The 25,389-nt window shown below is 45.0% G+C and overlaps 1 protein-coding gene across 1 annotated transcript in view; it reads right to left on the reverse strand.

Annotated features, from left to right (window-relative positions):
* LOC117034540 (optic atrophy 3 protein) overlaps nt 1-23,620 on the reverse strand; it is a 43,398-nt gene extending 19,778 nt beyond the window's left edge. Inside the window, exon 1 of the mRNA XM_033127582.1 lies at nt 23,369-23,620. Within this exon, the coding sequence (XP_032983473.1) occupies nt 23,369-23,510 (142 nt within the window). The 5' untranslated portion in view covers nt 23,511-23,620. The remainder of the gene's footprint in view (nt 1-23,368) is intronic.
* Nucleotides 23,621-25,389: the final 1,769 nt, after the last annotated feature.

The raw sequence follows: 25,389 nt of genomic DNA on the forward strand, positions 1-25,389 counted from the left end.
GAGAATCTCAACTCCATAAGGGCAGTAAACTTGGGTCTCTTTTTACACAGTTGTATCCCCAGTGCCTGGCAAGTAGTAGGCATTCAGTAAATATTCCTTAATGAACAAAGGAAGACAGGAAGGCAGACAGGCAGACAGGGATGGGAAACATATGTACTTTTCACCATATTACCTTTGATACCATCTGAATTTTTCTACCATGTGCGTTATTATTGACAATGGAATTAAATTAGAAATCAATAACACTGAGAAATCTAAAAAGGCCCTAATATTTGGAAATTAAACAACACAGCCTAAATAACGCATGGGAAAAAGGAGAGATCACAAGAGAAACTAGAAAATGGCATGACAAACAGAAATGAATGACAAAGAGACAAATTTTATGGGACATATCTAAAGTAGTGCTTAGAGGGCAATTTATATTTAAATGCTTACATATAAAAAGAAAGATTTAAAAGTAATAATCTGAGATTCTACCATATTAAAAAAGAGCAAATTAAACCCAAAGCAAATAGAAGAAAATAATAAGGATAAGAGCAGAAGTCAATGAAATAGAAAATACACAAAAGAGAAGAAAATAATAAAGCCAAAAAGTGATCCTTTAAAACATATATTGATAAACCACAAACAGAATTAGTGATCAAAAATAAAGAAAAAATAAAACATAGATTACCGTTATTTAGGAATGAAAGAAGAGACAAAGCACTACATATCCTACAAGTATTAAAAGGATACCAAAGAAATACTATGAACAATTTTATGTCAATAAATTCAACAACTTATGTGAAATTATATATACCTCGAAATACATTATTTGTACCCACTGACACAAGAAGAAATACAAACTCTGAGTGGTTCTGTGTCTACTAAGGAAATTGAATCTGTTATTTAAAACTACAAGCCCAGGACCGGCCCGGTGGCTCAGGCGGTTAGAGCTCCATGCTCCTAACTCCGAAGGCTGCCAGTTCGATTCCCATATGGGCCAGTGGGCTCTCAACCACAAGGTTTGACAGTTCAATTCCTCGAGTCCCTCAAGGGATGGTGGGCTCCGCCCCCTGCAACTAAGATTGAACACAGCACCTTGAGCTGAGTTGCCACTGAACTCCCAGATGGCTCAGTTGGTTGAAGCGTGTCCTCTCAACCACAAGGTCGCCAGTTCGACTCCCACAAGAGATGGTGGGCTAAGCCCCCTGCAACTAGCAATGGTAACTAGACCTGGAGCTGAGCTGCGCCCTCCACAACTAAGACTGAAAGGACAACAACTTGAAGCTGAAATCACACCCTCCACAACTAGGATTGAAAAGACAACAAGTTGACTTGGGGGGGGGGGGAAAAAGTCCTGGAAATACACACTGAAAAAAAAATCCTTTAAAAGCAAAACAAAACTATAAGCCCAAATGGATATTTATGTCAAATATTTAAGAAATAATTTCAATTTTATACAAAATCTTACAGAAAGTAGAGGACGAGGGCACATTTTCCCAATTGTTTTATGAGGGCAGCAAAACTGTGATATTAAAACCTAACAAAGACACTACAAAGAAAAATGACAGAACATGTCACTCATGACCACAGTTGCAAAAATTTTTAGGAAAATATTAGCAAATCAAAGCCTGCAATATATAAAAAGAATAATACACCATGACCAAGTCGGGTTTATCCAGGAATACAAGATTGGTTTAATATTTTTTAATCAATACTTTTAATTCGTAGTAGTAACAGAATTGTGGTAAGCCAGCCTCCAAGATGGCCCCCCACAGTCCCTGTCGCCTACTCTTGACAGCCGTGTATAATCCCTTCCTACATTGTATCACAGTTGGTCTGAATCACCAATATAATACGGCAGAAGTGGCAGAATGTCACTTCCAAAATTATGTTATAAAGACACTGCGTCGTCAGTGTTGGTCATTTTCATCCTTGGATCGCTCTCTTTGGGGGAAGTCAGCTGTAGTCATGAGTAGCCCTAAGGCGAGCTCCATGTGGAGAGAAACTAAGCCCTCCGGCAAGCACTGAGACCACAAGCATGTGAGTCATCTTGGAAGTGGATCCTCCAGTGCCAGACTCTGAGCCAGAGCCACTCCACAAAGCTGCTCCTAAATTTCTGATTTTCAGAAACTGTGTTTATAATCAATGTTATTTATTATCATTATATATATTATATCTATATTAATTATCCTAACAAATGTTTACTTATCACATGAAAAAGTACTCAACATCACCATTCATCAGAGAAAAACAAATGAGTTGCCAACTGGAATGGCTAAAATTAAACTATGAAAACATTAAATATTGGTAAGCAACTGGAACCGCACTGGGAAACTCTTTGGTAGTTTCTTATAAGATTAAATATACCTTTACTGTGTAACTCAGAAATTTTACTCCTGGGTATTTAGCCAAGAGAAATGAAAACGTGTATCTACATAAAGACTTGCATAAGAATGTTCACAGCAGCTTTACTAATAATAACCAAAAAATCTGGAAACCCAAATGTCCATCATTAACAGAATGGAAAAACGAAGTGTAGCATATTCATATATTGGAAAAAAAGAAAAGAATACACACTACAAGCAATAAAAGAAGTGAACTACTGATAGATGCAGCAACAAGGAAATATCTCAAAGGCACCATCATATAACCAAAAGCTAGACTGAAAGCTCACGCTGCACTATTCCATTTATATGAAGGTGAACACCAGCTAAAACGAACCTACAGTGACAGAAGTCACAGAGGGTGACAGAACAGGAGAGGAAGGACCTTCCCAGGGTGACGGAAATGTTTTATATCTTGGATTCCATTGGTTACACGTGTATATGAACTTATCAATACTCATTAAATTATACACTTTAGATCTGAACACTGCATTGTACAGATATCATACTCCCATAAAGAATATGCAAAAACCCAATATTAATAACTAAACGTAAGAGGAGGGGTCTGGGTGCCAGTAGAGCTTGATTTCTTATGCTGGGTTGCAGCATGGAACTAGTTTCTCTCTCTGAGTTATTTCCCCACTCATAAAACCAGGACAATCATATAAACTCCCTAATAATAAGGTGGTTGATACCATTTGTTGAGATCACACAACACATAATAAATAAAAAACATTATCATCAGTTAAGAAATTATCATTCAGAGTAAACATAGCTTTGAGCCAGTCCCTGCCCTGGCTGGCCTTTCCTCAATGTGCTCCAGCTAGCGGCAGCTTCTTCCCACCCAACACTGTTCCAGGTGTTAACAGGCTTCCGGTGCCAAAAGCAGGGCGGTAGCTTCCACCCACAGACTTGGCCTCATCCATCATTAGTTACTGCCTTCGGGGACAGCAGAGACGCACAGCGCACCAGTCACAGGAGGGAACATAACTGGGCCTGCCTGCCAAGCATCTTGGGGAATCCCATCTTCCCAACTCCTGGTCCAAAGGATTCAGTAGGGGCTAACCCCCTCCCTCAGACTGGTCAATCAGAGCACTGCTTTTCTCAGTGATTGGCTCAAGGATGGGGATGTGACCCAAGGTGGACCACTGAGATTCAACCTGGGAATGTGGGTAGAACCCCTCTTTGCCCTGGAGCCCCTAGGCAGGTAACTAATACCCTCAAATGTAATTTCTATGAGAACAGAAAGTTTTATCTGTTTTGTTGATTACTGATTAGTCATACTTCCTAGCACACAGCAGGCACTAAATAAAGATTTTTTGAATGAATGAATTTTATAGCCTATTAATGGACTGACGCATGTCCTTGTCCCAGAAAAGAATGCCACCTCTACTTCCTACTCTGACCAGGAGAGACCGACACAACTTAGTACTACAGACAACATCCGGGAATTTAAGAGGCACAAGGGAAGCAGCTGAAACAGAGGCCAAGAGCTTAGTGTGCTCTGGAGTGGGGTGGTCCCGGGTTCAAGTCATGGCTCTGCTATTTACTTGCTGTGTGACCTTGGGAAAGTTTCTTAAACTCTCTGCATCTCCATTTCCTCTTTTTCCAAATGGGGATCATAATTCCTGGCTCACAGGGATATTGGCACATTCAAGGCTTGTGCATGAACTGATTTCTAGTGGAAGACTCGGCACAGCTGTCTGCAGAGACCAAGAATGGGACTAAGCACCACGGTGCAAACCAGAACCAGACCATCTGGTTCTAGCTCTACCACTTAGCACCTGCGCGCCCTCGGACAGGTTACTTAACAGCTCTTCTTTCCTGTCATTACACTCTAGAAGTGACAATCACCATCCTGTCCTCCCATATAGCAAGGGGTGGTATGTGACTCCATTCTGGCCAATTAGCAGTGAGGGGAGTCTCCTGGGAGCTTCAGAAAAGATTTTTCTCTTCAAAGAGCTCTCTCTCATTTCCCTGTTCCCCCATCATGTTATTCTCTCTCTCTCTCTCTCTCTCTCTCTCTCTCTCTCTCCCTCCCTCCCTCCTCCTCCTCCTCCTCGTCTTTGTCCTCCTCCTTCTTCTCCCTCTCCTGTTCCTCCTCCTCCTCCTTCTCCTCTTCCTCCCTTCTCCGTTCTCCTCAATTTTACTTCTTCTCCTTCTCCTTCTTCCCCTCTTTGGACAGTGCAGTATAAAGGCATGATACCTGGAGCTGCAGCAGCCCTTCTGAGGCCTTGAGAAGAGTTATTACTTGAATACAAAGATGGTAGAGACAGAAAGAGTCCTCAGGTCCCTACTGACATCCCGAAGCCATCAAACCAACAGAGCCACCTTACTTCACCAATAAACATCCTTCTGATTTAAGGTTTGATTAAGATTTATTGGCTGGGTTTTCAATGAATTAGAGATGAGCACAAACTGATTTATGCCTTTCTTTCACAATAAACATATATTACTTTTGTAAATTTAACGTCTCCTCCAAAAACTTTGGAGGGAAAAAAACCCCATAAAACCCAAAAGTAAAATAAACTTTGATTCAATTTTAAAAAGAAAAGAGATAAAAATGGCAACACACTCAGCAGGGAGTTCTGAGCCGTCAGAAGAGGGCAGCTGCTGTGGCTGTACACTCATCAAAGGCAGGACCCAGGTGAGTCTGGAAGCCTGAAGACAGCTTACGAAAAAGGGGGAGTGAGGGAGCTCTGAGCAAATCAGCAGCTACATGGAGGCTTAGCGGTCTGAGTTGGGGTCAGCTGCAGCCCGGGCAGCAGGAAGAGAGGAGGGGCCAAGAAACTGAAAGTGGGGATAAGACCCCATTTGGGGGCAGAGGCACATCCTGGGTGGCCGAGACATTCGGGAAAACCTCTAAGAAACTGAGCACGGAGTCTCAAGGAGGGGTGAACAAAGGGGCGGACACGGTCTTTCTTTGGGGCATAAGAAGAAAATATCAGAGCTTCTGGTTATGTTTATGTTTGAAGGAGGAGGAGGGAAGGGAAAGAAAAAGGAGAAAGGAAAAGAAGGAAAGGCAGGAGGAGAACAGAAGAAATTAAGCTTTACTAGGCATATAAAGAGACATACTGAGGTCGACTACAGAGATATGGCCTCTATCGCCTCTTAGCAAGCAGGTGCCAATCACCCCAAGGTGCAGGACCCAGATGCCCAAAGGGTGACAAAGGCGCCCTCTCCTGGCCACATAACATAATGCAGCCTGAGGAAATAGATTCTCTAGGATATTTTCAGGTTGCAAATCAACCAGCCCTCACACATGGGCTTCTTCTCCTTCTCCTTCTTTTTTTTAAAGTTTCAGGTGTACTAAACAACGTAATGATTAGACATTTACACCCCTCACAAAGTGATAACCCCACCAAGTCTACTACCCACCTGACACCGTACATAGCTATTACAACACTATTGACTATATTTCCTATGCTGTACTTTACATCCTATGAGTACATATATATACATATATATTACAGTTGCCATTCAATATCACTTTATATTAGTTTCAGTTGTACAGTGCAGTGGTTAGGCACTTAATATAATCTATGAAATGATCCTCTCAGTAAGTCCAGTACCCATCTGACACTCTAATAGTCTTTACATTGATTATATTCCGAATACTGTATTTCACATCCCCGTGACTATTTTGTGACTACCAATTTGTACTTCCTAAGCCCTTCACTTTTCTCACCCATCCCCCAACCCCTCCCATCTAGCAAACATCAGTTTGTTCTCTGTATCTATGAGTCTATATTTGTTTTGCTCATTTCTTCTGTTCTTTAAATTCCACATATAAGTCAGATATGATATTTGTCTTTCTCGGTCTGACTTATTTCACTTAGCATAATATCCTCTACGTCCATCCATGTTGTTTCAAATGGTAAGATTTCATTCTTTTGTATGGCAGAGTAATACTGCATTGTATAAATGTACCACAATTTATCCAGTCGCCTACTGATGGGCATTTTGGTTGTCTCCGTATCTTGGCTATTGTGAGTAGCGCTGCAATAAACGTAAGGGTGCATATATTTTTTTGAATTAGTGTTTTGGATTTCTTTGTATAAATACCCATGAGTGGAATTGTTGGGTCATAAGGTAGTTCTATTTTTAATTTCTTGAGGAACCTCCATTCTGTTTTACATAGCGGCTGCATCAATCTGCAATCCCACCAACAGTGCATGAGGGTCCCCTTTTCTCCACATCCTCACCAACACTTGTTTGTTGATTTACTGATGCTAGCCATTCTGACAGGAGGTGTTATCTCTTGTGGTTTTAATTTGCATTTCTCTGATTAGCGACGCTGAGCATCTTTTCATATATCTATTGGCCATCTGTATGTCCTCTTTGGAGAAATATCTATTCAGGTCCTCTGCCCCTTTTTTAATTGGATTGTTTGTTATTTTGGTGTTCAGTTACATGAGTTCTTTATGAATTTTGGATATTAACCCCTTATCAGATGTATCATTGGCAAATATCTTCTCCCAGTCAGTAGGATGTCTTTTTGTTTTGTTGATGGTTTCTTTTGCTGTGAAAAAGACTTTAGTTTGATGTAGTCCCACTTGTTTTTCTTGTTTTCCCTTGCCCAAGGAGATGTATCAACAAAAATATTACTATGGGTAATGTCTGAGAGTTTAGTTCCTACATGTTCTTCTAGGAGTTTTATAGTTTCAGGTCTTACATTTAAGTCTTTAATCCATTTTGAGTTTATTCTTGTATATGGCATAAGAAGGTGGTCCATTTTCATTTTTTTGCATGTGTCTGTCCAGTTTTCCCAGCACCATTTATTAAACAGACTGTCTTTACCCCAATGTAAATTCTTGCTTCCTTTGTCATAGATTAAATGGATTTATTTCTGGGCTCTCTATTCTGTTCATTGATCTAATGTGTCTGTTTTTTAATCAACACCATCCTGTTTTGATTACTATGGACTTGTAGTATAATTTGATACCAGGTAGCATGATACCTCCAGCTTTGTGCTTCTTTCTCAGGATTACCGTGGCTATTCAGGATCTTTTACATTTCCATATAAATTTTAGGATCGTTTGTTCTAGTGAAAAATGCCACTGGTATTTTGATAGGGATTGCGTTGAATCTATATATTGCTTTGGGTACTATGGACATTTTTTTTTTAAAAGATTTTATTGGGGAAGGGGAACAGGACTTTTTTGGGGAACAGTGTGTACCTCCAGGACTTTTTTCCAAGTCAAGTTGTTGTCCTTTCAGTCTTAGTTGTGGAGGGCACAGCTCAGCTCCAGGTCCAGTTGCCATTGCTAGTTGCAGGGGGCACAGCCCACCATCCCTTGCGGGAGTCGAACCGGCAACCTTGTGGTTGAGAGGATGTGCTCCAACCAACTGAGCCATCTGGGAGCTCAGTGGCAGCTCAGGTCAAGGTGCCGTGTTCAATCTTAGTTGCAGGGGGCACTGCCCACCATCCCTTGCGGGACTCGAGGAGTTGAACCCTTAACCTTGTGGTTGAGAGCCCACTGGCCCATGTGGGAATTGAACCGGCAGCCTTCGGAGTTAGGAGCACGGAGCTCCAACTGCCTGAGCCACCGGGCCGGCCCTGGACATTTTAACTATATTAATTTTTCCTATCCATGAGCATGGTATATGTTTCCATTTATTTGTATCTTCTTTAATTTCTCTCTTCAATGTCTTATAATCTTCTGAGTACAGGCCTTTTACTTTCTTGGTTAAATTTATTTCTAAGTATTTTTGTTTGATGTGATTGTAAATAGGACTGTTTTCTTAATTTCTCTTTCTGATAGTTCATTATTAGCATATAAAATTGCAACCTATTTCTGTATATTAATTTTGTATCCTGCTACTTTATTAAATTCATTTATCAGTTGCAATAGCTTTTTTTTGTGTGTGGAATCTTTGGGGTTCTCTATATACAGTATCATGTCATCTGCAAGTAATGACAATTTTACTTCTTCCTTTCCCTTTTGGATACCTTTTCTTTTACTTGTCTGATTGCTGTGACTAGAACTTCCAGTACTATATTGAATAAAAGTGAAAGTAGGCATCCTTGTCTGGTTCCTGATTTTAAGGGGAGTGCTTTTAGCTCTTCCCCATTGAGTATGTTAGCTGTGGGTTTGCCATATATGGCCTTTATTATGTTGGGATATGTTCCTTCTATTCCCACTTTGCTGAAGAGTTTTTATCATAAATGGGTGCTGGATTTTGTCAAATGCTTTTTCTGCATCCATTGATATGACCATATGATTTTTATTTTTCATTTTTTGATGTGGTGTATCATATTAACAGATCTGTGGATACTGAGCCAAACTTGCATACCAGGAATGAATCCCACTTGATTGTAGTGTATGATCTTTTTAATGTATTGCTGAATTCAGTTTGCTAATATTTTGTTGAGGATTTCTGCATCTATGTTCATTAGGGATATCTGCCTATAGTTTTCTTTTTTTGTAATGTCTTTGTCTGGTTTTGGGATCAGGGTAATGGTGGCATCATAAAATGAACTTGGGAGCCTTCCCTCATTCTGGATTTTTTGGAATAGTTTGAGCACAATGGATGTTAATTCTTTTTTGAATGTTTGGTAAAATTCACCTGTGAAGCCGTCTGGTCCAGGACTTTTGTTTGTTGGAAGCTTGTTGATTACTGATTCAATTTTGTTGGTAATAATTGGCCTGTTCAGATTTTCTGTTTCTTTTCGATTCACCTTGGAAGATTGTATGCTTCTAGGAATTTATCCATTTCTTCCAGATTGTTTGATTTGTTGGCGTATAGTTGCTCGTAGTATTTTCTTAATTTTTTTTTGTATTTCTGTGGTGTCTGTAGTCATAGTCTGTAGTTGCTTTCATTTGGATCCTCTCTCTCTTTTTCTTTATGAGTCTGGTTAAAGGTTTGTCGATTTTGTTTATGGTTTCAGAAAACCAGCTCTTGGTTTCATTGATCTTTTGGTTTTTTTAGCCTCTATTTCATTTATTTCTTCTCTGACCTTTATTATTTCCTTCCTTGTACTCATTTTGGGCTTTGTTTGCTGTTCTTTTTCCAGTTCCCTTAGGTGTAAAGACAGACTGTTGATTTGAGATTTTTCTTATTTCTTTAGGTAGGCCTGCATTGCTATGAATTTCCCTTAGGGCTGCTCTCACTGTGTCCCATAGATTTTGGGCCATTGCGGGGGGTTTTTTATTTAATTTTTTTATTGGGCAATATTGGGGAACAGTGTGTATTTCCAGGACCCATCAGCTCCAAATCAAATTGTTGTCCTTCAATCTAGTTGTGGAGGTCGCAGCTCAGCTCCAAGTCCAGTCACCGTTTTCAATCTTAGTTGCAGGGGGCACAGCCCACCATCCCATGCAGGAATTGAACCAGCAACATAGTTGGTTAACAGCGCACACTCTAACCAACTGAGCCATCTGGCTGCCGCACGTTTTCATTTTCATTTGTCTCAAGGTATCTTTTGATTTCTTCCTTGATCTCATTGTTGACCTATTCATTATTTAGTAGCATGTTATTTAGTCGCCATATGTTTGTGCATTTTTCAGTTTTTTTCTTGTAATTGATTTCTAGTTTCATACCATTGTGTTCAGAGAAGACGCTTGATATGATTTAAATCTTCTTAAATTTATTGAGACTTCTTTTGTGGCTCAACATATGGTCTATCTTGGAAAATGTCCTATGTGCACTTGAAAAGAATGTACATTCTGCTGTTTGGGGGTGAAATGCTCTAAACCTATCAATTAAATCCATCTAGTCTAGTGTCATTTAAGGCCACTGTTTCCACGTTGATTTTCTGTCTGGAAGATCTGTGTCAGTGGGATGTTAAAGTCCCCTATGATTGTGTTACTGTTGTTCTCTGCCTTTATGTCAGTCAATATTTGCTTTATATATTTAGATATTTTTAGGTGCTCCTACTATGTTGGGTGCATAAAAGTTTACTAGGGTGATGTCCTCTTGTTGGATTGATCCCTTTATTATTATGTAATATCCTTCTTTGTCTCTTATTATAGTCTTCATTTTAAGTATATTTTGTTTGATATAAGTATTGCTACCCCACCTTTTTTCTCATTTCTATTTGCATGAAATGTCTTTTTTCATTCCTTTATTTTCAGTCTGTGTGTGTCTTTCGATCTGAGGTGGGTCTCTTGTAGACAGCATATGCATGGGTTTTCTTATCCACGCAGCTACCCTGTCTTTTGATTGGAGCACTTAATGCACTTACATTTAAAGTGATTATTGATAGGTACATAATTATAGCTATTTTATTATTCATATTTTTGATCTTCGTTTGTTTTCTCCTTTCTTCTGCTTAAAAAAGTCATTTTAACATTTCTTGTAATACTGGCTTGGTAGTAATGAATTCTTTTCGCATTTTTATTTTTGGTCTGGGAAGCTCTTTATCTCCCCTTCAATTTTAAATGATAGCCTTGCTGGGTAGAATAGTCTTGGTTGTACAGCCTTGTTTTTCATCACTTTGAATATTTCCTACCACTCCCTTCTGGCAGGGAGTTTCTGTTGAGAAATCAGCTGACAATCTATGGGAGCTCCCTTGTAAGTAACTAGTTGTCTTCCTCTTACTGCTTTTAGGATTCTATCTTTAACCTTTGTCATTTTAATTATTATGTGTCTTGGTGTGGACCTGTTTGGGCTCATCTTGTTTGGGACTCTCTGCGCTTCCTGGGCTTGTATGTCTATTTCCTTTGTCAGGTTAGGGAAGTTTTTAGTCATTATTTCTTCTAATAGGTTCTCAATCCTTTGTTCCTTCTCTTCTCCTGGTACTCCTATAATGCGAATGTTGTTACGCTTGATGTTGTACCACAGGTTCCTTAAACTATCTTCTTTTTTTTTTTTAATTCTTTTTTCTTTTTGTTGTTCCAATTGGGTGTTTTATGCTACCTTGTCTTCTAAATTGCTGATTCAATCCTCTGCTTCATCTAATCTGCTGCTGATTCCTTCTAGTATATTCTTTCTTTCTGACTTTTTTATGGTTTCTATGTTCTTCTTTATGTTTGCTATCTCCTTGTTGACATTCTCACCAAGTTCCTTAAGCATTCTTATAATCAGTGTTTTAAACTCTGTCTCTCATAGGTTGTTTGCCTCCATTTCATTTAGTTCTATTTCTGGAGGTTTCTCCTGTTCTTTTATTTGGGACATGTTTCTTTGTTTCCTCATTCTGGCTGCCTCTCTGTGTTTGCTTCTATGTACGAGGTAGATCTCCTATGTCTCTCAGTCTTTGCTGGGTGGCCTTATGTAGTATGTGTCCTGTATGGTCCAATGATGCAGTCTCCCTGATCTCCTGTGCATGTGTTCCAGGAGTATCCCTCGAGTGTGTTCTCCAGTTATAATTGAGCCTTGATTGCTTTTGGCATGTCTGTCGGTGGGACTGAATCCCAGGCTGACTGACTGTGAGGACTGGCTATGCCCACTGTGTATGAGCTGCTGCATGGAAGCTGACCCCTCAGAGGACGATTCGCTCCCATGGGTTCTTGTGCTCGTTGAAACACCCCCCTCCCACTTTGGATGAGACCCTGTGCAGCTAGCCAGGTAGTGCTCTGGTGTGGTCTGAAGCTGGCCTCTGGGTGTGTTGTTTCTGGTGTCTCACCCATGCAGGCCAATTTCAGCCTTGCCTGTGACCAGCCCACGGCCACCTGGTAGTAGCCTCAAAGCTATATGTGATTGGCTGCTGCCTGTGCTGGACCTTAAGGTGTGTGGGGTAGCCTCACCATGAACCAAGGCCATCTGCCACCAGTACTAGGTCTGAGGCAGCTTAGCAAAAGGTCCAAGGTCCCGTTGGCCTATTGCTACCCACAAACTGCCCGCAAGGCCCAGCCGTTGAAAGAGCCTCCTTAGGTGAACAGGCTCGGGCTGGCTGACCTGGTGCTGAGAGAGCCCTCGGCGATGCAGCACTAGCGGGGTGGGGCAGAGTCCCAGGGAATCAGGAAATGTGGCTGGTGGTGGTTTTTACAAAGTTAACGCAGATTCAGTTCTTACGCCAGTGCCCAGCCTGTGATCACTTCATACTGCCCTGCTTGCCTCGGGGCAGTGCGTGGACAATGACCACTTAGCCAAACGCCCTTGGAGCACCGGGCCAGCTACCACTTGCCTCTGGCTAGCCCTGAGTGGCTGCAGCTACCACTTGCCTCTGGCTAGCCCTGAGTGGCTGCAGCGCAGGTTTTGAGTCACCGTGTACCACCAAAATTTCTCCAGGCTATCGGGGGCTATAAAAGGCCTCTGAAGCTTGTGGGGTGGGGTGGGCCACCCAGGAACCCAGAATGCCCCTGGCAATGCAGCTCTAGGTGGGCAGGGCAGGGTTCCAGGGAGCTAAAGGGTGCGGTTGGTGGCTACTACAAAGTCAATGCAGTCTCAGCTCCTGGACCAGACTGGTGCTAGGCCTACGACCGCCCTGCAAAAATGCTCTGAGAAAACCCAGGCCAGCCACCACCCATCTCAGGCCAGAGGTCCCCGAGAGCTGCCCAAGAGACCCTGTGGTGCAGATCTTGGGTCACTGCCCACCAGCAAGTATTTCCTGGGCCACCACAGGGCTGTCCACAGCTGCAAAAAAGGCTTTCGCAGCCTGTGGGGTGGGACCAGCAATCCAGCAGTCAAGAGTGTCCCGGGCAATGTAGTACCAGCTATGCAGCGGGTGGGGACCAAGGGCGTCACTAAGGCAGTGCACATGCACAGATTCCACCAGACCACTGCAGTCCCAGACTTGACCCTTTGGGGGAAGGCTTAACACTGAAAAGATGGCACCCTCCTGTAGGCCACACGTGTCAGGCTCCATACAGAGACAAAAATGGCTCCCTCCCTACAGCTCCTGCCCCAAAGCCACACAGCTCAGTCCTTTCCCATGTCCCTGGGACTCCCGAGCTGCCACCCCTCCACCAGAGAGATCGGGTGAGCGCCCGCAAGAGAGCAAATCTGTAACCTCCTTCACACAGGAGCTTCTTAAAAAAACTCCTGCTCTGAACCTAGGACTGAAGACTTACATAATAATGCCAGCACAAGCAAAATTCCAACAGAAGTCTCCACATATGAAGGTGGGACTGAAAAATGAACAGCAGGAGAAAATGCAGCTGACGGCACACTGCTCTCATCTGGATCTCTGTGCCTTAGTTAGGTCTTTGCCAGCTGTAACAGCCATATACAAAAATGTCAAAACCAGGCTCTCACGGAGGGCTGCACCAAGAGTTTCCAAATGCATTTAACAATGTACAAGAAAACATTTTTAGTGAGAGCAAAAATATTTGGGGGGCCATGAATACATAAAATAAAAATTTTATTTTTAAAATATCAATTTCAACCCTTCTAATTTTTGTTTTTAAATGCACATAATACATGCACAGTATTATATGCTAGCACTATACATGGCTGCCAAATAACTACACACATACATACATACATATATACATATATACATACGATGCTCAATAATGTTTCCTTAACAGGAGAGCATAATAAAAACCATTTAGAGGTCACCAGCAGCAACCCGGCTGTCACCATGATTGATGTGGTGCTCTGGAGATTACAGGCTCCAGGGAAGTGATTTTCAAATACTCACGCACAGGAGAATCCTCTGGAGAATGTTAAAGATAAAAATGCCCAGCTCTTCCCCAGATGGACCCATCAGGGACTGCAGGTGGCACTCCTGGGCACCTCAAGGGAGCACCTCACAAAGCTCCCGTTTGTCCCTTCAGATCAGCTATCAGTGATCAATCCTCCAGACAGCTGTATTTAATCTGGTATATCCTTAGTCCTTCTACTGAGTTCTGAACATCAATTTCTGTATTTGTCATTTATAGAAGTTCTATTTGGTTCTTTTTCTAACTTCCTGCTATTTTTTTATTGTACTTATGTTTTATATTCCGCCTATTGTATCCTTTTCACATATAAACATAAGTATTTTATCTCCACCTCTGATTATTCCAATATCTGCAATGTTTGCAAGTCTTGATCTGCCATGTCTTGTGCCGCAGACTCTCACTCATGGCGCCCGCGTCTCTGTAAGGTACATAATTTTTTATCACGAGCTCCTCTGTGCCAGAACTCTGGCTGAAGGAATTCTCTAAGCCCCTGGCAGAGGGGACACTCCTGCAGAGAGGGTTTGTTTGTCCTTACAGGAGCTCAGGGTCACACAGATCCAGGTTCGTTCTCAGCCTGTTGCTTCCAGGACCTTTCAAAGAGTATAATTCAGGCCCAAACCCACATGAGGGACAGTCAGTGGCCATAAATTCTAAGATTTTTCTGTCTCCACCTAGATCTAAGACTACGTGCCTTCTTCGCAGGGTGGGTTTTCTCTAGTTCACCCTTCCCCTGAGGGGTACCTTTCCCAGGACCTGGTTTTGCACAAGGCAGTCCCCTGGCCCATTTTCCCACAGCACAGCCCCTGTCCCCAAGGCTATGTGGATTTGTCAGTGTCACTGGAGTATCAGGCAGCTTCAAGGCTCACACCCCACCTCAGCTCTTTACCCTTGCTTTCTCCTTGCTCTGGGAGGAGTCCTTTTTCTCCTTGTTGGTACATCCATTCATTTCAAAGGATGCTTTAAATAGTTTATGCAGTATTAGGTAATGTGAGGCTCTCTACTCAGCCACACTGCCCTCTGTCTGGTTGACTGTGTCACTTTTCTTTACTCAGAAATATAACTCCAAGCCCAGCGCTTGATCAGACAAACATAATCATTGCCCCACGCCAGTTAGAAATGTTCCCAGGAAAGCCCAGACCCTTCCGTCTGATGTAAGCCTGTGACGGCTGACTGAGGAAGAGGGACATCATCATCTACTCGTACAGCTTGAAGTACTGACTGCTTGGCCGCGACAGAGGACGCAGGAGTGGGCACCGAGAAGGACGTTAGAAGGTTTAGCATTAAAATGATGATGGGGGCGGGGCGCGCAACCGGGTGGCTCAGTAGGTTACAGCGCAAGCTCTAAACGACAGGGTTGCCGGTTCTATTCCCACACGGGCCAGTGAGCTGCACCCTCCACAACTAGATTGAAGGACAACAACTTGGAGCTGATGGGCCCTGGAGAAGCACACAGTTCCCCAATATTTCCCAATAAAAACTAAAAAAAAAAAATAATAATAATAATAAAATAAAATGATGATGATGATAAATAACAATGATGCCTGACATTTCTATACATTCAACAAACATTTATGCAGCGCTTAAGGGCCAGGCACTATTTAATGCTTTATGGATATTAACTCACAGAATCAACCTGACAATCCAATTTATAGACAACAAAACTGAGGACCAGAGAAGTTAAATAACTGGCCCCGGCTCACACACAAGGTGGCAGAACTGGCATTCACATGCAGGCAGCTCAGCTTCAGAAGCCAGGTTCTTATCTACTCAGCCACACTGTTGTTTACTGAACTCAGAATGTGCCAGGCCTATCCTAAGGGTATTTGTGCACACAATAGATCCTCCCATCAGACCTATGACGTGATACTATCCTATACAGAGGAGGAAACTGAGGAACAGAAAGGCACACTGACTTCCCCAGAACACATACCAGAGCATGGATCTGAGTGCAGGAAGCCTTTATGTGGAAGCAGGTTTTACCTTCTGGGTAGTAAGTAATACCCACATATGATAAGAACAAATTCTATATGTGCCCACAGCCAGTGCTAACAACCAGATACGCATGATCTGTGTGAGCCAGGCCTTGATAGTCACTGCTTCTTCTTACATCCTCAGAACAATCCCAAGAGATGACTTCTATTACCTTCATTTGACAAATATAGAAACTAAGCCTCAGAGAGGTCAAGGTACTTGCCCAAAGTCACACAGCAAGTAAGTAGTGCCAAGATTCAAACCCAACAGTATCCATTCTGCTGTAGACTGCCTGTGCAGTCCCCTGCTACACTCACTCTCATCTGTGCCAGAACTGCTCTGACCAACAGAATGTGGTGGAAATGACAGTGCAATTCCAGGTCTCGCTTTTAAAAGGCCTGCAGCTTCTGCTTCTGGCCTCCTAGAAATCTGGCTTTTGGGAGCCCTGAGTGACCAAGTAAAAAATTCAACTACCCTGCTGGAGACCATATGGAGAAGAGATCCTGAGACAACACTGAGAGGGAGAGAGGGAACTGGTCGTTTCAACACCCCAGTCGAGCCTCCTGGGGACTTCAGCCCCAGCTGCCCTCTGACCACACCCCATGAGAAACCACCCAGCAAGCCCAGCAGAAGAACTGCCCAGCTGAGCCCAGTCAGGCCACAGAAGTGAGAAAGAGAGTGAAAGGGCTACTGTTTTAAGCCACTAAGCTTTGGGTCAGATTGCTATGCAGCAATAGAAAACTGAAACCAACTCCAAGGCCTAAACACCAAAGAACGACCACAGAGTTAAGCACTTCGGAAAAAATTAGGCCAGCAACCTGAGAGAGTTGTGTGGCGTATTCGTGTCCTATTGCTTCTGTAACAAATGACCACAAACGTAGTGGCTTAAAACAACACTAATTTATTATCTACAGATCCAGAGATCAGAAGTTCAAAATGGGTCTCACTGGTCTAAACTCCAGGTGTCAGCAGGGTAGAGTTCCTTTCCGGAGGCTCTAGAGGACAATCCATTTCCTCGCCTTTTCCAGCTTTAGAGGCTACCTGCATTCCTTGGCTCCTGGCCCCTCCTCCAGCTTCAAGGCCAGCAGGGTAACATCTTTAAATCGTTCCCTTTCCTGTCTCCCTCTTTGACTTCTAAGGACCCTTGTGATCACATCAGGCACACCTGGATAACCCAGGATAACCTCCCTATCCCCAATCCTTGGTTTAGTCACATCTGTGAAGTCCCCTTTGCTGTGTAAGGTAACACATTCAACAGCTTAGGGATTAGGATGTGGCCATTTTGCTTTTTCTTTTTTTTTGTGGGGGCATTATTCTGTCTCCTGTGAGTGGTAAACAATAATGATAGTACACTCCAAAGGAATAAGCAGAAACGAACCGGAATCTTCCCACTGCCCAAAGATATCCCACAGCTCCCCGGGAAGTGTCAGCAGAGCACTCGGCAAGAGTGGCTTCAACCTCCCCGGCATCACCAACCTCTTTTATTTGTCCCTCTCCCAGAAATCTTCGTTGAAAAAGATCCTTGCGTCCGCAACACAGTGCATCATCAATGAGTTATGCTTCTGGCATTTACTGTTCTTTCCTCAGGCAGATACACCTACCGCTCCAGCCTCTCCTGTGAGAACCCAGACAGCCGGGCTGCCCCTGCTGAGCCTAAAGAAGCCCAGCCAAAGGTACTGATGCTGGATGTGTTAGTCAGCTCGGGAGGCCTGACCCCGGAGAACACAAGGCTGCTACTGGCTCTGAGAAATTCTAATCGCACGGGCTGGGGGCCAAAACAAACGGCAATTAGCAGTGTGAAGACAATAACAACATAAGAGAAGACGTGTAAAGATTAGTCAGTGCACTCCAGTATCTAATAGCATCTCCAACGAAACCTGCCCCGGACTGAGCTCCTGGTCCTTTCTATGCAACCTGCCCCTCCTCCAGTCTGCCATGTCACACCCAATCCACAGGAAATCCTGCCAGCTCTACCTTCCACACAAATCTACTGGTTATTCATTACTAAGGGGAAAAGGAAAGGTTCTTTTAGTGGTCACCACCTTAACCAAGGGCTCCAAGTTACCATCACAAATGACGGAAGCAACAGACAGCAGGAGCCCCGAGGTGATGTCCTTAGGACACACCATCACGGCTGTGGTGTTCCTGCCAAAGATGCTCAACATGAATCCAATCAGAGGAAACGATCAGAAAGCTCCAGATTGTGCGATGCTCGAAGGGACAATTGGCTTGGATTCTTCCAAATGACAATGTCAGGAAAAACAAGAAAGAGCAGGGTCAGCAAACATTTTCCATAAAGGGCCACAGAGTAAACATTTTAGATTTGTGGGCCATACAAACACAACTGTGCAGCCACACACAATATGCAAACAAATGAAAGTGGCTGTATTCCAATAAAACTTTATTTACAAAGAAAGGCAGTGGGCCAGATTACCACGCCCTGCTGTAGATTAAAGGATACTAAAGAGGCATGATAATCAAATGCAGTGCATGATACTTGAGCAGACCCTCGATTAAAAATAATAATAATAGGAAACAGTGAGAAGGGCATTTTGCTGACAAGTGGAGAAATCAGAATATGATTATAGTTATTGATGTTAAAATTCTCAGGTATAACATTGACACTGTACTATACAGAAAGTCTTTGTTCTTAGGTGATACATGCTGAAATATTTAGGAGTGAAGTGTCATGTTCACAACTTATTTTCAAATTGTTCACGGGAACAAAATGTGTATACATACATACACGCATACATATATAAGAGCAAAGACATGGAAAATTTGTTGAAGGCTAATAACAGATGAAACAGGTGACAAAGGGTATGTAACTGATGACTACACCATTCTTTCTTTCCACTTTTCTGTGGGGTTGGAATTTTAAGAAGAGCTGGGGGAAAAAATTTCTCTGGAATCTGACCTCTCTTCCCCATCCGCCTCTCACCTGGACCACTATGGTCTCCTCCTTCCTGCATCCATCCTCACCCTACGATTGCCAAATGGATCCTATTAAAATACAATGCAGATCCTGTCCCTCCTCTGCTCAGACCCTCCAGTGAGTGCCATCCACTCAGTAAAGCCAAAGCACTTGTGGTGGCCAACGGGCCCTGCACGATCTGTCCCCCTTTCCCGTCACACAGGTTTCCCCTCTGCCCTTGGTCTCCACTTAGTCTCTCAGCTCACTGTTTGTCCAACATACCCGGCACACTCTCACCTCAGGGTCTTTGCATGTGCAGAACCTGTGGGCTAGAATGTTCTTCTCCAGATACCTGTACTGCTTGCTCCCTCTTCTCCTTCTCATATTTTCAGTGAGGTCTCTCTGATCATCCTATGTAAACTTACAATCTGCCTCCAAATACTCTTTCTGCATCTCTGATGTTTTCTCTGATGTTTCTCTTATGTTTTTGCACATGTTCCTTTTGCACATGTTGCACATGTGCTCCCCTGAACCATCTGACTTTTGCACAGAGCGGTTATTACTATCTAATATACTTCATATTTTTAACTATTAATTTTGTTTGTCTGGCTTCCTCACCGCTCGCCCAGAATGTAATGGCCCTGAGGACAAGAATTTTTGCCTCTTCTTGTCTGCTGTATTCACAACATCTACACAATAGCCACAACTCAGTGCCAACCACTGACTTAATATTGTATATCCACTTACTCCTCATAACAACGTAAGTATCATTCATAGTATAAGTGCTTATATAGTATATAGTACACAAAATGGGAATAACAACAATCTATCTCACGATAATTTGTGAGGATTTGATGTTGGAAGGCCTGTGCAGTGCTTAGCACACTGCCTGGCACAAAGTGAGTGTGCATTAAATGTTGCTATTATTAATACGCACTATACAGAAAAAGAAGCTGAAGCTCAGAGGGGTTCATTGACTTGCCCAAAGCTACCCAGCTGGGAAGGGGTGGGGCCCAGACTGGAACCCATGTCAGTCTAACTCAAGCCACTTTCTAAACCACAATGCTAAGACATATCACGGTGTTTGGGAGAAAGGCAGCGGTAGGAAACAAAAACTAGCTCTGGGAATCCACAGTACAGGATTTAAGTCCTGCCTATGGCACAAACTCACGCACGACCTCAGCAATTCACTCCTGCTCTCAAGGCCTTCGTTTTCTCTTTTTTAAACCAGGGGAAGGCTTTCCCCCTCTCTGACATGGGTACAAATAGTGTGAGAGTCAAATGAGACAGCCGATATGAAAGCACTTGGTAACTGTGCAATCAAGCACTTTTTCCAACCTAAGATCTGCAACTCTGGCAGAGGGTCCACCAAACACCAACGGACTTGTAGGCCCTGGAAAGCAAACTTTAAACACCCAAAGTTATAAGGGAAAAAAGGTGTGCTCCCCTGAACCATCTGACTTTTGCACATGTTCCTCCCTCTCCCTCAACATCATCCCCGTTCCTGTGTTGTTTGGTGAGGTTCTCCTCACCCTTCAGGTTCCAGCTCAGAGGTGTCCTCTGCCAAGAAGTCCACCTAAACCCTAAGCCAGGTCAGGCATCCAGTGGGCTCTCCCATTCCAGCTCTGTCCACTATGAGTGGCCACTCTTGCAGGATGGGTCTGTCCCCACTGAACTGTGAGCTCCTTGAGGGCACAGACTTGGTCCCTACTATTTCACCAACATTGCCCAGCACAAGACCAGGCAAGAGCTGATGCACAGAAAATACTAGCTAAATGAAGTAATGGACGGATGAATGGATGAATGGTAGTTCTCTGGCCCAGCATATTGTTAAATGTTCTTATTCTATGCTCCTACAGGACTCTAGCATATAGTTCATCTTTTTAAAGCAGCTTATATTTTGAGTTTACTATGCCCTTGTGATCTCAGCTCAGGCTGCCCTTTCTAGACTTCCTGGCATTATGCCCCTGTGTCAGGTGGCCTCTATGAGTTCCAAAGTTCCCACCACCCTGATCACTGTGAGTTGACAAGAAAGGGTCATGAGTGTGTCTCCCAGTACCCAGCAAAAAGCCAGCACGGCCTGTCTACTGAAGGAATGAACAAACACGGTGTATCAGTGGGTTAATGAATAGATGAATGAGTATCCAGTCTGGTTAAAATTACCCTTTTGCCAGATTCCCAGGCCACGTCCCCAGATCCCAGGTTCGCTTCAAGCTATGCTTCTAATCCAGACATTATTTCCCCGAGTGTAACTGGGGCAAACCGATGTCCTAAATGGATGCCACACAAGCACTTCTCACATCCCAGGACAGGAGGAAAACTGAGGCACCGGGTGGAGTTTTGGAAGCCAAGGCGCCTAAGGATGGCGTCGTGCGGGGTGTCAGGCGGGGTCTCTGGTCCCACTCCCCACATAAGAACGCAGGACATGGTGAGGCCAAAAAGGAACACCCACGGAACCATAGGTAGGGGAGTCATACCACTATACTCTCACTGGCGGCTGTGTTGGAGACACAGGAACCAGGAACAACACAATTCTCAACCCTCACTGTGCCGCTTGCAGACTCAGCCACCATCTTCTTGCTAGCTCCCACTTTTCTGCCTGCCTAGCCACCGCAGTTATATTCATGGCTAATGGCTCACTGGTTACAGCTGACGGCCAACTAGCCACAGCTGATGGCCATTTGATCACAGTCGATGGCCATTTACTACCTGAGCCAGCACCTTTCTATGTGATCTATGTGAGGCCGAGAGCCTGGAAACTGCTTTTTGGGGTGTCCCCACACTCCACCCCTACAGGGTCTCGCCTCACAATCTACGCGACAAGCGTCTTCCGCAAGGGGCCCTGTGCGAGGAGCCTGGAGGTGAATGCTATTTCCTGGACACAGCCAAGCTCTCTGGTCACAGCCAGGGTTTCTCAGGGCACCACCAGTACTTCTGGGCACAGCCAGACTTCCTGGACTTCTTAGGGTACCAATAGTCTCCCCGGGCATAGCCAGGGTTTCTCAGGGCACCACCAGTACTTCTGGGCACAGCCAGACTTCCTGGACTTCTTAGGGTACCAACAGTCTCCCCGGACACAGCCAGGGTTTCTCAGGGCACCACCAGTACTTCTGGGCACAGCCAGACTTCCTGGACTTCTTAGGGTACCACTAGTCTCCCCGGGCACACGAGGGCCTCTCAGGGCACTGCCACTCTCTCTGGACACAGCCAGACTTCCTGGACACAGCCAGGGCTCTCAGGGCACTGCCACTCTCTCTGGGCCTCTCAGGGTACCGTGCTGGAACAACAGCGGCTCACAGTCAAGGTGCTTACATATTCTCAATGGTGGCCGGTCAAGACACAAAAGCAAACATCCGCCAGTTCCACTACATGGTGGTATGTTCCCAAACAGTCAAGTGGTCAATTAAATTAGGGATGGAAGGCAATTCCCCATAGTCCATAGTCATTCGCCAGGGCTGTCCTGAGGGTGAAGGATGACCTTGACCTCACCCTCATCTCCCATGGAAGACTCAGCAAGCGTTTCCTCCTGGGACTACAAGTCCTGCATCCGGCTGCCTTAGCAAGCACTTCCCAGCCCACAGGGCCGCAACAACCTTCGCTTTCTCTGGCCTCTGCTGGTTGGGGAACCGTCCACGTCTTCCCACCCCTCCAAGGGGTTCCAGCTCTCAGGCAGCTGCTCCTCCTGGTCTTCCTGCAACTGAGTGTTCATATGCACAAACTGCTCCACTGCCTTTTGGGGAGCTTTGGCCGACACAATACCCTGCTCGCTGCGCCATGTGTAGTGCAGGGGATCCTGCCGACTACGCCATGTGTCGTGCGGGGTGTCAGGCAGGGTCTCTGGTCCCACTCCCCACATAAGAACGCAGGACATGGTGAGGCCAAAAAGGAACACCCACAGAGCCATAGGTAGGGGAGTCACACCACTATATTCTCGCTGGCGGCTGGATTGGGGACACAGGAACCAGGAGCAACACAATTCTCAACCCTCACTGTGCCGCTTGCAGACTCAGCCACCATCTTCTTGCTAGCTCCCCCTTTTCTGCTAGCCTAGCCACGGCAGTTATATTCATGGCTGATGGCTCACTGGTTACAGCTGACGGCCAACTAGCCACAGCTGATGGCCATTGATCACAGTCGATGGCCATTTACTACCTGAGCCAGCACCTTTCTATGTGAGGCCGAGAGCCTGGAAACTGCTTTTTGGGGCTCTGTCCCCACAGATGGCCTGGCAAATGACCCCGTCTTGTCCCTCCTCTGCTAGGCCCCTGGAATGCCCCGCCCAAACTACTCTTGTCCCCCAAACTATTGGCTCGCCTAGACCTCAGTCTCCACGCGCTCTTTTCCTCCACTGGCCGGTATTTTCAACAGCTGCCCCGTCCCTTACCCAACTCCCGCCCTTACAATTGGACTATCTGTGTGCCCTTATCCCAGGAGCCCTTCCTATTGGCTGCAAGACTTTGCCGGTTCGGGCTGTGATTGGTCGTGAAAAGAAGCCCCTCCCCTGAGCAACCACCTGAGAGGGACTGGAGAATGGAAAGGTTGGAGGGACGTGGGGTCAGACTCACGCTGAGCCGGCGGAAGGCAGATATAGGTCTTGAAGAACTCGCTTCGCCGGGCGGCCTCCTTAATGCGGTTGGCGAGCGGCTTGCTGATCTGCCGGATGCCCAAGTATAGCAGCTTCGCCATAGGGAACGCGCCAACCACCATCTTGGCGGTCGCACGGGGCACGCGCAACTCTGCGGACTGGGCGGGGCGCCTCTAATCTCTCCCTCCTCTGCCGCCCACTCGTCGCCGTGCGTGCTCGCGTACGTGCGCACGCTCGGGGTAACTGCAGGGGCGTTCCCTGACGTCACCGCGTCGACGCTGACGTCCCGTCGTCCGTTCGCTGAATATGCAAATGTCCTACGGAAGTGAGGCTGTCAGAGGGCTGCGCCGTTAAACGGCTGCTCGCGGGAACGTGAATGGTTCCCACGCCTGCTTCAGCTAGTGTCACCGTCGTCTTTGGAGACATTACGTACCTAGGTGGCCTCTCCGCCCAAATGAGGCTCTTAATTAGGACTAATGAATCCCAAATACAGCTACCTCCGCCGGTTAGAACTCTCACTGGGATGAAGAGAAAACTAGCTATATATAGTCATACAGACCTGGTTTGGGATCCCAGTTCCGTCATTTACTTGCTGTGTGATATTAGGCGAGTGACTAACCTCTCTGGGCATCGGTACTCTTGTCTACAAGAATGTAGACAAGTGTGACTTTTAATAGCACTTACCTAATTGGGTTGCTGTGAGGCTTGCATAAGAATCTTGAATGTAAAAACAGTGAACTATATGTTAAGTGCTTAGAATGGTGCCAGTCACATAGTAAGAACTCCATAAACAGCCCCTATTACTATACAGGTACTATCATTGTTACTGCTACCTCTAGCATGAGGGTGCATTTCCTCTCCAGAAACAGCTAATTGAACGCTTTCCCAAGTAACTGACAAATAGGCCCAGAGAAAAGCAGGGCGCTGGCACAAGGTCCCTCAGCCAGCAGAGGTTGATAGCCCAACATCTTGGCAAATAAAACCATACCCGGTCTCAAGCAGCCACACTTCCTCCATTGAGGGGCGAGGGTCCCCAGGGAGCTGGCTCAGGAAGAAGTTTAAGGACATGTCCCAGGCTGTCCTCCCTTAACCAGCAGGGAGCAAAATCATATAAACAAAGTCAGGAAGGGGTTGAGAGAAATTCCTGGATGGTGGAGTGCTGATGGGTAATTGAGGATTCTAGGAGAGAAGACAGGAGCAGAGGAGTGGTGTGTAGGAGGGAACAAAAGTTCAGGACATGGAGTCAGGGGACCCTGGGTTTTCCTTGGTATCCCCTCTGACTCCCTGTCCATCCTTTGTCAAGTCCCAGGCACCGATGGACCTCTATTTCATTTGTAATGATGGTACTGGCAAGTGTGAATCCAGATATTCTAAATTACGTACTAAGAAATGTCAAGACGGGGGCTGGCCCGGTGGCTCAGGTGGTTAGAGCTCCATGCTCTTAACTCCGAAGATTGCCGGTTTGATTCCCACATGGGCCAGTGGGCTCTCAACCACAAGGCTGAGAGTTCAACTCCCCGAGTCCCGCAAAGAATGGTGGGCTCCAACCCCTGCAACTAAAATTGAACACAGCACCTTGAGCTGAGCTGCCTCCCGGATGGCTCAGTTGGTTGGAACGCAGGCTCTCAACCACAAGGTTGCCAGTTCAATTCCTCGAGTCCTGCAAGGGATGGTGGGCAGCGCCCCCTGCAACTAAAATTGAACATGGTACCTTGAGCTGAGCTGCTGCTGAGCTCCCAGATGGCTCAGTTGGTTGGAGCACGTCCTTTCAACCACAAGGTTGCCAGTTCGACTCCCGCAAGGGATGGTGGGCTGTGCCTCCTGCAACTCGCAACTGGACCTGGAGCTGAGCTGCACCCTCCACAACTAAGACTGAAAGGACAACAACTTTCAGTTGTTGGAAAAAAGTCCTGGAAGTACACGCTGTTCTCCAATAAAGTCCTATTCCCCTTCCCCAATAAAATCTTAAAAAAAAAAAAGAAAAAAAAGAAATGTCAAGAC

This window comes from Rhinolophus ferrumequinum, chromosome 15 (genome assembly GCF_004115265.2).
Source record: "Rhinolophus ferrumequinum isolate MPI-CBG mRhiFer1 chromosome 15, mRhiFer1_v1.p, whole genome shotgun sequence".
Lineage (NCBI taxonomy): Eukaryota > Metazoa > Chordata > Mammalia > Chiroptera > Rhinolophidae > Rhinolophus > Rhinolophus ferrumequinum.